Genomic DNA, 17,672 nt, shown 5'->3' on the forward strand with positions numbered 1-17,672 from the left:
GGATCATAATGAGTAAATATCGGTATCGATTCATGTTTGCACCGGTATCCATCGGTATCTGGTTAATCCTGGTATCGGTCATCTCTAATACACTAAAGGCCGCTAAAGGCCTTTTCAGACGGTACAGCTTTTTGACTCATTTAGATAAGTTGAGTAAACTAGTTGGGTCGTGTGAACGGAAGTTGAACAAGTTGAATCACCAAATTAAAATTTATCACTGGGCAATTTTTGCCCACTTAACTTTTTGAAAAAGTTGTATGATTTTGTATCGCCTGGATAGGCCTTTAGAACGATTTTCATATCCACGGTTATTTTGAAAAATAGCGACCAAAAAGGTAGAAACATCCCTTACGGAATAACGTTTAAACAAATTCTATTAGTATAACCATAACCCCTTGACATAAGATCATATAGGGTAGTTGATTTACAATATGTAAAGATTCTCATGTAGAAATCTATGAAGTAGATGTCAGTAGTTATTGGAAATAACGAATCTTGTCGATAAAAGTTTGGTAATTGTTGCTACAAGCACAATTTTAATGTTGGTGATAATTTTTTTTTAATTTATTCGCATTCGCTAATTGTTACTTTAAAAACACATTTTAATGATAAATCTTGATTGTAATGAAAAACAATCGAAACTGAGAATGATTAAATGTGATTGATTTTTTTTCCAATGGGTATAATTCATTCTAGTGTTCGATGATTAACTTCGATATCTTGTTGGTTTCATGAAGAAGCATAAAATAAAACCTAAAAAATAAAAAACACGGATTAATATGAGTGTTTCAAGCCATGCGAATGATAAAGGGTGTTTCAGATAAGAATGTCATAAATTAAGGGGGTGTTCTTCTGGTCAGACAGAGTGAAAATTGTCAAAGAACATAGGGTCTAAAACATTGGGCCCTAAAACACGGAAATTGGTAAACAGCTTGATTAAGACATAGCGTTAGTTAGTTCCATGCTCCATCTAAGAACATTAATGAGCCTTTATATAAATGTAGTTTTAAAGGTAGGGGTGTGCCTAAACTCTTTTCGAGATGAAGTTTCTTTGACGTTTGAGTTTTTTTTTCAGCTCGCCAGTCGCCATAGCCACATTTGCATTTTATGAACTTTTGAGTCTGAATTCGCTAAACGGATTTGATCGCGAGTCGCTTTTGGTAGAAGGAAGCTCCCTAATTAAAATACCATCAAGAAAAAATCAAGGCCAAGGCTTAAGTTCTTTTGTCTCCGAGTCCCAATCTCAACTTATGCCACGTGACTACCGGTTGACCGCCCTTTTCGGTCGGAATTCCGTCGGATGTGTGAACCGAACTAAAATCTTGCCGTCGAAGGCCTGCGTAAAGCTAGATTCCCACTCGACGGAAACGCGGGAACGGTAAAGCTTGGTTCCCACTTGGCCGAAAACCATAGATATGTTAAAAGGGTAGATACACAATCCAATGGGAGGTCGACGCGGAAGGGGCAACGAGCAGACAACCGCTATTTTCTGGGGGTAGCCGTATAAAGCGACATCTATCGGTAAGTTTCAAAACTAAAATAGGTATTAAAGTCGTCATGATTGTGTGATGACTACTGATATCATTTTTGTTTTGTTTTTTTTGCTCTGTTTTAACAAAAGTATAGAGATCATAAATCTGTATACTTTTGGTTTTATTTATCTTTATTTAACAGCTGTGGATTATTTCTTTGTTATTATTATAATTACTCGCCTGGAATAAATAAAAAGTAATTATTAAATTGTAATAATCTGTACTCGTATAAGCAACGTAAGTGAATATTTTAACAAAAAAAAATTATTTTATTGGCCAAGGCCAAAAGTAGAAATCTACTTGGTCTGGGTTAGGTTGGTAGTGGTTGGTTTATTGGTTACTGGCCTTGAAATAAAATTAGCTTTGACAGTTTATGCCTGATGGCTTGGCCTTTCAATTCCAGATTTTTATCCTTAGCCAATTTGTGAAGCCTGACTTTGCAGTATAAGTTAATAGTTTTTCTAATTAAAGTGGTTGTATGGTGTTCAATACCCACTTCCGCATCAAACATGTGCTCATGTAGATCGGGGAAAATATCCATTCCTACAATTGTTCGTAGAACAGCAAGTTCAATGGCCAAAGTTATGTTTTTGCATGGCATAGAAACTGATACATTTTGACGAATGCAGGACTCCGTTAAACGACATAGCTGAAAAACACTTTTTGATGGTCTATGCAACCCACCATTGTCTTTCAGTTGCGTAAACCGCGAATGCATATTAAAAGCATAATTATGCTCATTTGGGGGCTCTTCGAGTGCCTGGAGACAGGTTTTGCAGCGTATGACTTTGCCAAGACGCGATATCACAAAGCCAGCAATGTAGAAAACTGAATTTTCTCGGAAAATGGAAGAATTTTCTTGTTGAATGTAAAATTCTTTAATTTCGTCATCTTCTTGATTTTGAAATTCTCCTACTGTTGACGCCTGCATTTCAGTGTCATATTCCGGGTAACGGCGAACATTGCAAAGTCTGGGGATTTCAGTATCGTCAAGAGCAGTTACATTTCCGGTTAAAGTAGGAGTAAGGCGAGTCGCTAAAGATCTTTTGTAAGCGCCTTCAAACTGTTTTGTTGTTGGATTATTATTCCAGCCTCCTTTTCCACGAATTGTGTTGAAAAATAATTCCAAGTGGTCTTGGGAAAATTTGTAGGTAAGTAAATAACTTTAAGGAAGGAAACATTTGGTTAGTGTAGCATTTAAATTATTAATGTAGATGTTTTCATTTTCATGTGCTATTGCTTACTCTAATTGAGGTATTTCTGGCATGAGGTGTTTTTCTGATATTGCCAGGATGCTGGTGATTGAAATAGCTAACCCTAATGGGCCAGTCTTCATTTTGCCTTTAACGAGAAGATTTCCTTCCTCGTCTTTCAAGTTTAAAAGTAATTCTTTAGTTTGTTCTAAAGATTTTCTGGTAAGCTCAAATTTATTTTTTCTAATAGGAGCTTTGTAGCCTTTAGCGAATGGAGACCGTGAGTTCAGGATATCAAAACATCTTAAGGTAATAATTTATTTGTGGGAATTATTGAAGGAATGTATACTTTTGTATGGATTAAGTACCTATCAATTGATTCTATAAATTTTACTGTCGCTTGACAACCTTGGAAATTTTGAGCCCCAGTCTCCTCCATGAAGGTAAGCGATTTAGCAACAGAGTTACTTAAAACTTGAACTGCTAGTTTAACTTTCATTTTTTTGTGTTTTATAGTAGATGTGGAATTTGGTTAGTTTATTCCCAAGAGTTAACTGTTCCTTATTTTGTAAATTGTGAATAGATTTCACAAACTGCCAATCAATCACCTATTCCAAGAACTTAGAATTAGGACTTTCATAATTTCAATTTGTTAAACGGGGTCTGAGTATGTAGGGGTGGATTTTACTTTCTAATTTTCGGCCGTGAACGCAGGGCCGTCGTCAGGGGGAGGGCCAGGTGGGCCCGGCCCTACCTAAAATGTGTTTTGCCCTACCTGAAATATTTCCAAAATTCTTGGAAACTGCTTGTGGCCCTACCAGTAGTTTCATTGGCCCAACGCTCCTACCCCTAACCACACCAGACTACGTTCATGACATTATGATAAGCCTATAAATCCCATATAATTAAAACGAAATTTAAAAAATTATTGTCATGGCATAAAAAAACGTTTTCGCCAAGCTTTGGCAAATTGGTACACTCTTCGTAGACGGTAGAGCAGATGATTCCAGTATTGCCAGTGTTTGAAAGTGGATTTCCCACTTCCATTTGAAAAATTTCCCACATTTCCCACACGCCTTATTTAGCCCCGCCCCAGCTAAAATATGGAAGAAAAGTTACAGTCACATTTTTCTGGACTCTGTTTTCCTACTAGGTTTTATATGGAATATCACTCCGCATGGCTTTGACAATATGTACAAATGCGCCAAAACGCTATAAGGTTTAAAATTCTCAAAATATGCTACTCTTTTTCCAGTGTCAAATTTAAAATCACCGAATTTATTTCAAAATGTCACTTGCAATTATTTAAATGCACTAATTTTAACTGCATAGTCTGCACTATTAACACTTAAACAGGGAAATTCCAACATTTAACCGATTTCGGAAAAAAATACGTTTTTCCCACAGAGCCTAAAAGCTAACCAAAATTTCCCTCACATTGGCAACACTGGATGATTCTGAACTCTCGGGAGGTCTAGAGCGTCGTGAAATCAGGCAGGCTTACAAATAAGTTTTTTCCTATATTCCGGAATAAGAACCCCTACCTGGTGTGGTTGTTGCGTTCGTGGCAACTAATTATTAGGGCCAATATTTTGGAAAAGGTGAAAGCTGGTTATATAATTTGGAAAACGTGGCAATTTTCTATTCATATATTTTGGAAAAGGTAAACACAAATAATACTAAGTATCAGGACCATTTTTGCAAGATGGGATCTTATTTGTAATAGATCTACGCGAATGCGAGTTCACATTTATTTTTAATTCACAAACGTAACCTGACCCAATCACTCCTGCCAATGTTAAATAAATCATTTTTAATATACATACTAAATTGAAGAACGTAAAATATTAATATTGTATTTAAATTACAATTGGAAATGAACATTTCGTCATTTGGCATATTTATTGTTGTTTACCTAACGGCACCTGTCTTAATGTTAGTTGAGTCTTTGTTGCTATTCATACACATTTCAGCTTATGGTCAAATCTCTTAACATATATGCAGCGTAAGGTTATTTTACTTTTTTTCCAAGTTTCAAAAGTTCTCATTTCATAGTCATTTTACAAAAAATAAAACTAAAACGGAAATTAGCCATGATTAAAGGATTTAGCCATGAGTCGGAGGAAATATGTTTCTTTTACGGTTTCGCTGGTTCGAGTCTTCTGAAATATTAGTGAGAAGTATATTGAAGGGCTTTAAATTATGGTGCAAAGGTTCAGAATTTTAAAACTAATTGTTTTTTTTTTTTCAAAATGCATTGAATTTTTGTTTGTACTTATCACAGTAACATAGACATTTTTTAGGAAAAGAACCATTAATGAATCATTATTTTAAAACTTTGCGCTATAACATGCATCGTCATATTGACGGTCATGGTAAAAGCTGACGGCTTTGAATTTTCAAGTGATAGTCGAAGATACCCGCTCAAAGAAATATATCTATGAACTGGCTTCCAAAGCGGCTAGCGTCCCGGTGTCACGTGATCCAGAAGGTTATGTATAGAGTGACTAGTCTTTTAGTGTTAAGCACTAGTGCTTAATTTTTAAACCGCGTATTAGAGATATATGTTATGTTCAACCAGATCAAACAATCAATGAACAAGTTTCATACTTATTTTTGGTAATCTATTTTCTTCTTTTACTTGTTATTGTTATGGCTTGCGTAATTTTAATTTATAGTTATTAAACGCTTCTATTAATTTGTTTTAAGACCTCGTTGACATTGTCTCTTCCGTCGCTTAATTTTTAATAAATAGTACAAAGTTTTTAAATTTCTTGTATAGAAACGATTTTAATACTAATCCACCCTATTCCCGATGGCTATACCAAGGCTTATAGCACGATTTTAATTGAACAATCTGAAGCAAAATGATGCGTCGTGTTCTTCACAGTAGGAAGTTATTTTCTAATATGCATCATCTTCAACCAGACTTTTCAGTTAAAAATCTTGCGTTAAGACTTGGCACACGCATCGATAATAAGGTGCATTCGTCCGAAAATGTGCCCTACCGCGGCCCTACCTAAAATTTGACCCTGGCGACGGCCCTGCGTGAACGTAAACCTAGAGAACAGGCGCGACTTCCTAAACCACTCAATGCACTGAGAAGGTTGGCAAAGTCGCGCATGTTCGGTAGGTTAATGTTTACCGCCGAAAATTAGAATATTAAAGATCTCATGTTTCCTTCACCTCATCTGTTAAGCCATTGTAAATCTTTTTAAAATCGGCCCAGAGGTTACGCAGCAGCTTAATCATATGACACACATCCAGGATCAGGTAAATTATGTCGTCAGGATCTGAACTATTTCCTGGATTAGGAAAAGAAGGATTGAGAGCCTCGGGGTCCAAGTTTGCTCCCAGGATTTTTGCCATGGTAAGGTTACTGCTTAACCCATCACATACTAATGCAATGCATTTAATTCCCGTCTCAAAGATGCGACAAAAGCACTCTGTAACCAAGTTTGACAAAAGCCAGCCTGGTGTACCGTGTACAAAAAAATAGCCCAAAGGAATTTTCCAGCTTCCATTCACGGCCACTAGCATAAGCACCAAGGCAGATGAAGCTATAGTTTGTTCCTCTTGCGTATTGTCCGAGACCTTTCCGTAATTGACAAACCCAGTGAATTTATCCCCACACCACGCTACATGTTTTCTAATAGACATTTCGTCTATGTCCAGAACGGCTAAGGTTGGATATTTATTTTTTTTAGCCGTTTGACGAAGAAACTCGAAACTTTGGCTGGTAAAACCAGGTTCTCCATCGATCCTAGCGGACCACTGTCTGATGGTGTTTTCATGTGGTAGACAAAAATGACTACGCAAAAACTGGTAAGCTTTTGGCGAATAAAAGTGAAGGGTTAATGCAAATTGCTTTAACTCCTCTGAGTAGGGCCTTTTTCTCTGGTTGTTAGTTCCGAGTTCACTTAGTTCTTTGAATAGAGCTTTGGATGTAGTTGAAAACTTTTCATTGATGTTAACAAGATGCTCTTTAAGTAAAAAATTTTGGTCTTCCAACTCTCTTAGCAACTCTTGTAAATTTGTAATTTTTTGTTCCCGTCTAGCGAGTTTCTCAGCGGCTCTTCTAAATTTTTTGGCAAGATTTTGGTTCTTTTCCTCCAAAAATGTAACCTTTCTTTTGAGTGTTTTAACAAAACTTTCCGGGTCTCCACTATGGTAAGAATGATCCAACTATGCAAAAATAATCAATTTCATTTTAACTATATAAATAAATGCTGCTTTATATATATTTATTTTAATAAGTCTGCGTATTGTTAGAGTACAGACTATAGCAATACCGAAAACGTACCATAACATCATCTAGTTCACCAGACGTATTTGAAGCGGTGCTGTTCTCAAGACTAGAGTAATCTGATGTAGCGTCGTAGGGATCCGCTGTTTCTCCAGAAATACTTACAGTGCAATCATCCAAGTTTTTATTTTCAGTGCCCTGATAAAAGTTACCGTTTTTGCTCCGATTGTTTGTTAGAAATAATTTGCCGCGATATATACCGAAATTGGAATATTTTCGAGTTCCGAGTGCGATAAATTAACCGGTTCGCCGCCTGGTAAGGTCTGATCTAATTCGCGACAGTCGCGAGTCATTCCCTGAACCGATTGTGAGCTCGAGCTAATACTAATGTTACGTTCTATTTCAAACTCTTTGAGAAACGATCTTTCATCCGGAACTTGAACATCAGCGGGTTTATTCTCATTCCTAACGGGATTATCTACATCAAGTGACGTATCTTTTTTACCATAAGATTTCTGTAATGAATATTCTTAATTTTATGTGCTACTAGAGAACTTCTTCCTCTTTGAAACACCGAGTCTCTACTACGGAACCGTATTTTTCTAGATTAACTGGGGTAATTAATCAAGAATATGTCTAATTAAAACCGCTAAAACCAGAGAAATTCTGCTCGAGTGCAATGAATACTCAATGCTAAAACCTACGCGTGATGCTCCGTGGTCAAAATTCAAAGTAAGACTGCCGCCGTGTATTTCTTTTTCAACTTTGTGCAAGTTCTTAGAGACAAATAAAATAATTATTATAAAACTCTTAATTGTTTCTATTTTTTTTAATAATGAACCTTCGATGGAAATGCGTTTTTATTAAGGCACCGTTTGCCATTTTGTAGTTCAATTTCACTTTCTAAAAAATGCTGACTACAAACGTAATCACTCTTAGAAGCGACCCAATTTTCACGGTTTATGGTTTGTACCCACTTTTGGAGTAAATCAGGCTTAGAAAACGGAAACCTACACTTTCAGGAATGATATGCAAATTTTTACACCATGTTTAAGTAAGGGAGAAAATTAATCATACCTGTGAAACGATAGTACGTTAGAGGTACCTGAAACGTTTCGACAATGTTTGAACGCGCAGTTCTTAACCATTTTTAGATTTGAAACAAGAAATCAATAGGGGAAATACTGAAAACATTTATTCAATTGAATGTTAAACCCAAAAAAGTTTCTTTAGAAAAACATTTATTCCAAGTGAATGATACACCTTCCAAGTTTGAAAAGATATTAAGCCTAATTTGGATTTCGCGCCATTTCCCACGTGATTTATTTGCCACCACTTTAGTTTGTCTCCGATAGATGGCGTTTTATACGGCTACCCCCAGAAAATAGCGGCTGTCTGCTCGTTGCCCCTTCCGCGTTTTTTCGTTAAGCCTAAGCCAGCGAAGTGGATCTAGACCCTTTATAGTTTTACTATATCTATGCCGAAAACTTTACCGCTGCGTCAAAACATTTACCGTTAAGCTAGATTCCCACTCGACGGAAAACACGACGGAAACCCGGCAGAAAGGGGCTCGACCGAAAAATCTTTACGCCGAGCCCGACGGAATTACCGTTCGACCGGGCATAAGTTGTGTTCTATTTTTTCGGTCGTGTTCGGCGTTACGCCGGTGTCTCGGCCAATGAAATTATCATACTGACTACGTCATAAATTTCAAGAGTGCACGTATACGCGAGATAGATTGATAGCCGCCATTTTTTTGTGGTTGACCAAGGCTTATCGGAAACATACCACCAAGAAAGAAAAATGAAACTAATGGGAGTAAAAAGAGGTTAGAAAAATAAGGAAGATTTTATTGAGGAGGTTAGAAATTATCCTTTCTTGTACTATGATCTAAGCGACAAGGGGGCAAATATATCAATTCAAAGTGCGAAATAGATGTTGTGGAAACCATTCAAATCTTTCACGTGACCCAATAATATCTACCACCAAACTCTAAATTCAGTCGTGCCTTATCTTCGATTATTTATACTGTTTTTGCCATTCCTAAAATATGACATTAATAATAATAATAATAATAATAATAATAATAATAATAATAATAATAATAATAATAAGCTTTAATAGGGATATTGTTGTAGGTGTAGGCGTTTATACGAATAATTACACTTAACTTTTTGAGTTTTAAAGGTTTTAAAGGTTTTAATATCCAAATAAGTAACAAATAAATCCACGTAAAGGTACACACTCAAGCTCTACACTCTCGCTAACCTCGCTAGTCGCGCGCCAAAAACTCTCTCTCTCCTTCTTGTCCCAAACTCAAAATCTACTCCCCCTCAAGCCTTTTGTCCTCTCCTGTTTTTCACAACCCTGGTATTTTTCCATACTATCCCTTTTCTCGTAAACAGCGTATTGTTCGGATACGGTGAAAAACAGGTGTCGAGGGCGAACTTCTCGCAGGGTTTTTGAACTCTTAACAATGGCCCCTCGAGCTACTTTCTTAAGGGGGCCATCCATACAGTAACTGTAACAATATTCACATTCAGATAGATCTGGTTTACAAGAGAGTCCCGACAAATTAAATTATAATCCAATATAATATAAATAAATAATATAAATAAATTATATAAATTTCAAATCATTATGCATCATTTTTCAAGAAGGCTAACATTCCATTTATAAAAGTTGCCCTTGTGTCTGATTTTTTAATTACTTCTGGCAAAGAGTTCCATAACTTCACGCCTCTACTTTTAATACTTTTCTGTGTAAATTTATTTTGGGAATTTTCAACATAAAGATTATGTTCACTACCTCTGGTTATATGTTTTTTAGGGCCATTGAGGGCATTATGAAATATATCAGTTATATAATTTGGTGCTTCACCGTTAATGATATTAAACATAAATTTCAAAATATGTAACTCCTGTCTTTTGGACAAATCCAACCACCCAAGTTCAGACCTTGCTTCCGTAGCCGAGAATCTTTTGTCTTTTCGTAAAATACGCTTCGCGCAACTGTTTTGTAATACTTGAAGTCGCTTTAAGTTAGTTTTAGAGGCAGTGCCATATAATATGTCTAAGTAGTCAAAGATTGGTTGGAGCAAAGCGTTATATAGAATGCTAAGGGATTTTTTATCAAGGGCACAAAATAAGGGGTATAGCATCCAAATTCTTTTTTTTTAATTTTTTGCATGTGTAATCGATGTGATTAACCCAGTTTAAGTTTTCATCTATGTATATGCCCAAGTACTTGACCACAGAGACTCTTTGGATATCAGTGGCTTTTAAGAATTTAATGTTCTCAACGTCCAGTTTCTTATTTTGCGATGGAGAAAATATCATGAAGACTGTTTTTTGAACATTAATTCTAAGGCCAATTGTCAGCAGTGCCCTTTTCAACGCATTTATGTCTGTTTCCAGTTTGGAGATTAGGCATTTCACATCGCCATCAGAATTAATTATAGCCTCATCATACTTACTAAAAACTGTGAATGATATGCAACATGTGAATGACCACGTCCAATGGAATTTCTCCACTATTTCTTGGATTAAAAATGATGCCCCAAACGCACCCAATGACTAAAAGAATACCATATGAATTATTTTTCCACTTGAGTGTTAATAGTCAATCAAGAAAATACCTGTGATGTATACATTAACCCAAAATTAACTCCCGAATGTTTGAAACCAAATGCTTGCGCCGTAACTGATGGAAGTATACCAAAGGTCCCACCCACCATTATATAACCCAACAAAAGGAATACGCTGAACAAAATTTTGTTGTTCACTTCCAAGAATTGGGCTGCGTAAAGCACTTGAACACACAATGAAAGTCCGAAACTTAATGTTGCTGAAACAATCTAGGGAAAAATTGTAATTAATGTTTTTAATTATATTAAGAAGACAGGCTTTAACACGACTCTATGAAACGTTAAATGACCAGTATCATCAAGCTGTTTCAATGTACAAATTCTTGAATTTGTACTTACCTTGTAAGATATTCTGTCAGATAGAAAGCCAGATCCAACTTTTCCGATACAACTTATTGCTGAGGCGACTGAACCGATTATTGAAAGGAATCGATCGTCGTCAATGAAAGTTAAACCATAAGCCTGAAATGATTATTTTAATTGAATTTACTCAATTTAGTAAGAATTATGTTAATATGAATATAAATATTAAGTTTAATGCGTTACGGAGTTTAATATCAAAAATTGGCCCATTAGCATCTGCTGCTTTACGAGCCTACTCACGGCTTGTTCCATGTGCCATGGTCGGGAAGGTAATCATACGCAGAGGGGAGGGGGTCGACACTATTCTGGGATAAAGGAGGGTAGGCCTCATATTACACGTCGCGAGCAAGTTTCAACGAAGTGTACTTTTTGTTTTACTATCTAGACATATATAGGGTGGTAGCTTGTAATTCCGAACACTTTTTTAAAATCGATTGAAACATGACACACGTATAATGTTATGAGAAATATTTGATATTGTACCAAATAGCTTGAACATTTGCGCTACTTTTGAGCCTATTTTGAGCCAAAATTACCGGTAACTTGTGGAGAAATATCTATTTCCCCATTTCTAGTAGTGGCGTCCAATTCCGAACTGATGTCTTGTAATTCCGACGTAGGGGGTTTCAATTCCGACCCCCCGCTTCCAATTTCTGACCCCCCGCTTCTAATTGCCGACCCCCCGCTTCTAATTTCCGAACCCCCGCTTCTAATTTCCGACCCCCCGCTTCTAATTTCCGAACCCCCGCTTCTAATTACCGAACCTGCTTAAAAACAATAATAAAAAACTCATAATTTCATTAAACATTTATTTAGTGGAAAAAACAGTTTAGGTAAGTATAGGCCTAGGTACAATGTGGATTTAACGGGGATAAATAGAAGTCTTTAAAGTAAGGTGGAAAAAAGGCAATTATCGCAACGATGCTTGTAACCACCAGTGCAAGCTAACTCTTTCTTTGCTTCACTCAAGTTGCAGCATTTAAAGCAGTACCAGTTCTTGCAAACACTGCAACACACCCACACTTCATTAGCCTCCCTATTTTCCCATCGTGTGTCGCAAGATTGGCAGACTGTTTTTTTATCAGGACGGAATTTTTTAGTTTTAGTGGCTTTCTTGGCCAAAATTTTCTCCTTAGCTGCTGCCTTGTTTGCTGTAACTGTCGCCTTTTTCTCCAATTTTGCCCGCTTCCGCTCTTCCTTCTCATTCTGTAATTTCACCCTTTCTTCCTCCCTCTTTTGCTTCTTTTCTATCTTTTCTATTTCTTTTTTTTCATTTTCCTCTCTCTTTGTGGCCATAAGCGAGATAAATTCGGGTCCAGTTAAATGCTGCGGGATTACCATTTGATTTCTCTTCCGCTTTTCAACTCGTTTATGAGCTGGGTAGGAGAGAATTCCCCGAAAAGCTGGCGTTGCGATTGCGAAATTGCTAGCAATTGAAGTTGATGGACAGTTGGTTGCTGATTCAGATGATGTGGGCTTGCTTATGAGAACTGAGGATGAATGTGTGCTTAAGTTCAAGGCAGCCGTAAAGTTGAAAGATGGCTGGGAATTCCTCTGCGTGGGTGACGGCGGAGGCTTGCTCAGGGTGGCTGATTGCGGAGGCTTGCTCAGGGTGGCTGATTGCGAAGGCTTGCTCAGGGTTGCTGATTGCGGAGGCTTGCTCAGGGCGGCTGAAGGCGGAGGCTTGCTCAGGGCGGCTGGAGGCGGAGGCTTGCTCAGGGCGGCTGAAGGCGGAGGCTTGCTCAGGGTGGCTGAAGGCGGAGGCTTGCTCAGGGCGGCTGGAGGCGGAGGCTTGCTCAGGGCGGCTGGAGGCGGAGGCTTGCTCAGGGCGGCTGAAGGCGGAGGCTTGCTCAGGGTGGCTGAAGGCGGAGGCTTGCTCAGGGCGGCTGGAGGCGGAGGCTTGCTCAGGGCGGCTGAAGGCGGAGGCTTGCTCAGGGTGGCTGAAGGCGGAGGCTTTATTAAGGCTGCTACAGGAACTTTAGTTTTTGAATACGGAACCGCAAAAGAACGTTTTCTAATTGTTGAAGTTGGTATGGAAATGCCCGGCGATACAAACCCTCGAGCTGCCGAAGTAAAATTACTTGTCTGGTCAGAGACATTCAAAGTGGATTTTTTCGACGTGGCAGTCGCCTCAGCATTGCAAGTTTTTGAAGTTGAACTTGGAGGTGTAGATCGGACAGGTCGGTTTGTAACTTGATTGTGTGGCACAGTTGGGAATGCCGAATTTTGTCCAGAGTTCTCAAATGTTTCAAAATCTTCCCTTGGAGAATGGAAAAAGTCGTTGACTGATGCTAAAGTGCTTGTAAAACCCAACTCTGATGATTTGTCGGATATGGGGGCTTTCATCGCGGCGAAATAATTTTTGAGAGTTTTCCACGCATCAAACAATGGTTCTGCGATGTCAAAGCCTTCTTCTTCCATTAACCTGAACTCCCGAATCTTTTTTTCACCCAACGCTTCTTCGAGGTTTTTGATAGATTGCTTCATTTTGTCAAATTCATTGTTCGGCGCAGTCTCAACTTCCTGATCATCGTCAAACAACTCTGATGGTAACAGTTTGGTTTCGTCTATTGCCAACCTGTTCACGGGAAATACCCCACTCGCCCGAAAGCCATGAATGATAGTGGCCGTGCTTATAGTGTTCTCCCAACATCCCCGAAAGACACGAGAAAAGGTTTTCTTGTCGACAAATTTTCCAGTTTCCGTTTGGTACTGTTGAACAGCTTTTGTCCAATTGCATTTCATTGCCTTAAAGACTGAAACATCAAGAGGTTGCAAGATGTGGGAGGAATGTGGGGGTAGACAGTACAGTTCTATGCCATTTTCTTCGCACAGTCTGCTTGTGTCCAAATTGACGTGACTACTATGTCCATCTAGCAGCAAAACAACGGGTCTAGCAGGTGGAATGCATTTTAAAAAGTGGTTTTTTATCCACCCCTGGAAAACTTCAGAAGTCATCCATCCAGATTTTGAGAGCGCGAAACGTGACCCTTCAACTCCGTCTTCGAGAGGATTGTGTGTAAGACGAGTTCCGCTAAAAATCTGAAAGGGTGGGATTGCGCTTCCAGACGCGGATACTGCGCACAAGACCGTTATTTGTGTCCGTGTATCCCCTGCAATCTGCATAACATTTTTCTGTTTCCTAGACGCAAGGACCTTGCCAGTTTTCGGTGACAAGCAAAACCCGCTTTCATCCGCGTTCCAAACACGGTCTCCACCATGGTCAAGCATACCAAGGCCAGACATAAATTTCTGGTACCCTTGAAACCAACGATTAATTGCAGTTGGTGTACATGCAGTGGCTCGAGAAATATGCAAGGGCTCGGCGGTTCTCAGCTTCACGTCAGGATTTCTTTTTAAAAATCCACGGAACCATTCTTTTCCGGGTTTGTTATCTTTAAAAGGTGTTATTCTTCCTTCTCTCTGAACCATATCTCGTACTTTATCAAAAATTTGATGTTTTACGCGACCATATCCGATTTTGGACATCTTGATCGCCCAGTTAGCCAGATCTCTCTCTTCGTCATAACTTAAAACAGACTTTCTTCCAACTTGGGCACTGTCATATTTAACCGAAAGTTTGCCATGCAAGGTAGTTTTAGGGATGTGGTAAAGGGCAGCCGCTTTGGTAATAGAAAGACGTCCTTCACGAACGTCTTCGAGAGCTTTGACAACATCCATATCTGTGTATTTTGATTTGTTTTTACGTGGTTTTTTAACACCACCACCTGTAATGTGGTATAACTATGGTGAAATAAACTTCAGCGCCTATCTCATTTGTATGCTAAATTGGGATTATCTAAAACTGAAATATTTTAGGTGAATCGGGATAAAATTCCCTAACCAAGGCTTAAGTTTTGGGACGTTAATTCTATAATAAATTTCGCTTTCAAGTTTTAAATCTCTCGTAGGTTAATAGGATAAAAAAGATTATTAATAAATGCAACAGCGATTTACATTACCTTGATCGTCATATTCCATATTCAAGTAGGTATAAACCTTTAGCGACCCGTTTATGCAAAAGTTTGAAACGCGCGAACGCAAATTTTCAAACTTGGCGCGAGATTGAACCGTTATTTTTTTTATCGCGGAATAGTGTACGAGTACGAGTGACGGCGCCGCGGCGGGGAGGGAAGGAAACAGGGACTTTACGCTAGCCGGGTTAAACTAAAGTTGTCTGCTTGAAAAGCCCGGGAAAACGTATCGCCGTATTATCGAGGATAACTAATCTGTTAAACCATGTCGTTTAATAGCGTTAAATTTAATTTTACTGTCGATAATTTATGATTAATGGAGTGTTGTTTCGAGTGGTCGGAATTAGCTGCTCGCAAAGGTTTTTATAAATATTCTTTTATTAATTTAATTTTGAGCCAAAATTTCGTTACGAATGCTTATTTTGTGGGGGAAAACTTGACGTTTTGGCTGAAATTGAGTTTATTTGCCTCTGATTTATCTGAAGAAAATGAAACCTTATTTTCGGAGGTATCAGGGTCGGCATTCCCTTTAATTGACGTTAAATTAAATTCGCAAATTAGGTACATTTTTATTTCGTGTCACATCGTTCCCCGACTTTTAGATATGGATTTGAAATGATGTTTTTCGGATAGACAATGAATCAAGGCATAATTTAAGCCTATTTTTCACGGTCTAAAGCCTCGCAAGTAAAAGAAAAATCAATTTAAAAAAACTGTTCGGAATTAGAAGCGTTCGGAATTACAAGCCACCACCCTACTTTTGATTATATTTTACTTCTAATTTTCATATTTTAAACGAATTTTTATGGAACATCCGGTAATGTTCCAAAGACCAGTCCACCAAAGTATTTTGTCATTGGATTCCATATCGGATATTCTCACTTAAAACAAGTTGGGAAAACCAAAATATTACCTCTCCGTGTCAAGAAGATTATATGAACTTAAGTATCCAATGAAAACGTTATTATGTTTCTGAGTTGGGGTTTCCCATTTTTGTTGTTGTTTTGAAAAATATATCGCAATGCACGGGCCTTGATAGATATAGGAGGCAATGAATGAAATATATCACAATGCACTGGCCTTGATAGATATAGGAGGCAATGAATGAAATATATCACAATGCACGGGCCTTGATAGATATAGGAGGCAATGAATGAAATATATCACAATGCACGGGCCTTGATAGATATAGGAGGCAATGAAGGAAATATATCGCATGCACGGGTCTTGGTAGATATAGGAGGCAATGATAATCTCTCTCTTTGCACGAGAGGTTTATCTTTAATATTTAAATAAATATAATTATTTTTAATTATTTTAATCTTCAATAATTAACATTAATAATAGTTAAATCGTTTAAAATAAAGTTATACCTATTATTTTCTCAAACTTTGCTAATATTGACGTTTAAAGTGAAGGGTACCCCTCTTGCCGGCTTTTTTCAAATTTGGGGTATATATACGATTCGTTTCCATTATAATAATAAGGAAAAAGCGCAATTGCGAAAACCTTTGGTGGCGATCCCACCTTAGGGAGGCTAGAATTTTCTCGTAACCCTAGCTGATCGCCGCGTATATCCTAAAACCAAACGATGATAATGGAGTAGAAGCCAATGATACAGATTGGTGTCTATGTGGAATAGACGGAAGACCAGTGGATGGTGGTGTTAGAAGCCAGTGTAAGTGCAGTCTGGTGTCAATGTGGGATTGACAAAGAACAGAAGATGTTGGTGATTAGAAGCCAGTAAGAACAGACTGGTGTCCGTGTGGGATGGACAAAGACCAGAAGTTGGTGGTGTGAGAACTCAAGTAGAGGAGCCATTTCCGTGACTGTGAAAGCAGTTCGGAAATGGCGAACACGTTTGCTCCGATACGCAAACTGTGAACGCGGTCACGTGGGTGTAACAACGGACAGACAGACAGACACACAGACAGACAGACAGACAGACACACAGACAGACACGGCCGTTACAGAACCTCTCCTGGACTACGTCACACGGAGAGGTAAAAACCAGGTGGTGAAACACAAGCCACTATTTTACCTCCGACTTTTGAATCAAAAGGGTCAGCCTATTCGAGCTGATGACGAAACCATACAATTTATCTGGATATTAAGGGTTGATTAAATTTTTATAAAATGTTTCCATCAAATATATTTTGATCCCTTTTGAGACTATCTTTGACTTAATTCTGACTCAATGTCCAGTTTTTGATGAGACAGTTTCCGTAAGCAATGTCACCGACATACCTTATAATTTGAAACCAGAAACATGACTGGTACCATCCGGCAAGCGGTTGCCACCCATATGAGATAAAATTCCCTGAACTTCAGCACTTCTTTGGGGCTTAAGCCCCTATCTTCTTTTACACATATTTCATCGGTTGATCTAATCGTTTCTTCAGTTGACTCTGTTTCTTGGACATTAATGGTGCTCACGGCGTTCATGTTTATGCTTGCAGACTGTAATTAGGGTTACAATTTAGTCTATATTCATCCGTCGTTCACATCTTCGCTTTGCTTGTTTGCAAGATCGCGCTACTTGTATTTAGTCTGTGCATCGTAAAACAAGCCTCTAAAAGGGTGCACTTTTGCGGGCCTGCCTCGCATCACCCTCACTAAAGTGGGCAAGTCAGTTAAAACCGGAGAAGTGAGGGAATACACCTAAAAATAAATTCATTCAAAATTTACAACGGCCATACAAGTTTCTAAACCGGGCTT

The 17,672-nt window shown here is 38.3% G+C and overlaps 2 protein-coding genes and 1 long non-coding RNA gene across 3 annotated transcripts; 1 reads left to right on the forward strand and 2 right to left on the reverse strand.

Moving 5' to 3' along the window:
* Positions 1–422: 422 nt before the first annotated feature.
* LOC149658753 (uncharacterized) lies at positions 423–17,431 on the reverse strand. Its single transcript, XM_089844488.1, has 5 exons — positions 17,202–17,431; positions 10,957–11,079; positions 10,609–10,827; positions 10,447–10,546; positions 423–753 (listed from the first exon to the last, which is right to left on the reverse strand). The coding sequence occupies exons 1-5, from the start codon at positions 17,397–17,399 to the stop codon at positions 707–709; spliced, it is 687 nt and encodes a 228-aa protein (XP_089700614.1). The 5' UTR covers positions 17,400–17,431; the 3' UTR covers positions 423–706.
* Positions 2,386–3,025, forward strand: LOC149658754 (uncharacterized). Its single transcript, XR_016369955.1, has 4 exons — positions 2,386–2,400; positions 2,469–2,683; positions 2,803–2,915; positions 2,976–3,025. It is a non-coding gene; the product is annotated as an uncharacterized LOC149658754 (long non-coding RNA).
* On the reverse strand, positions 11,371–15,708 carry LOC149658755 (uncharacterized). The gene has a single exon (XM_089844386.1). The coding sequence runs from the start codon at positions 14,659–14,661 to the stop codon at positions 11,866–11,868; it is 2,796 nt and encodes a 931-aa protein (XP_089700512.1). The 5' UTR covers positions 14,662–15,708; the 3' UTR covers positions 11,371–11,865.
* Positions 17,432–17,672: the final 241 nt, after the last annotated feature.

This window comes from Phalangium opilio, unplaced genomic scaffold (genome assembly GCF_054372755.1).
Source record: "Phalangium opilio isolate 3A_F unplaced genomic scaffold, DU_Popi_V2 ptg000075l_1, whole genome shotgun sequence".
NCBI lineage: Eukaryota > Metazoa > Arthropoda > Arachnida > Opiliones > Phalangiidae > Phalangium > Phalangium opilio.

Excerpts from the sequence above, each read along its gene's own strand:
- LOC149658755 (XM_089844386.1), bottom strand. The coding sequence starts at position 14,661 with ATGGATGTTGTCAAAGCTCTCGAAGACGTTCGTGAAGGACGTCTTTCT.
- LOC149658753 (XM_089844488.1), bottom strand. The coding sequence starts at position 17,399 with ATGAACGCCGTGAGCACCATTAATGTCCAAGAAACAGAGTCAACTGAA. Across the intron at positions 11,080-17,201 it reads TTCTGGTTTCAAATTATAAG|GCTTATGGTTTAACTTTCAT; the intron begins GTATGTCGGTGA and ends TAATCATTTCAG. Across the intron at positions 754-10,446 it reads CATATCATTCACAGTTTTTA|GTTTTATTTTATGCTTCTTC; the intron begins GTAAGTATGATG and ends TTTATTTTTTAG.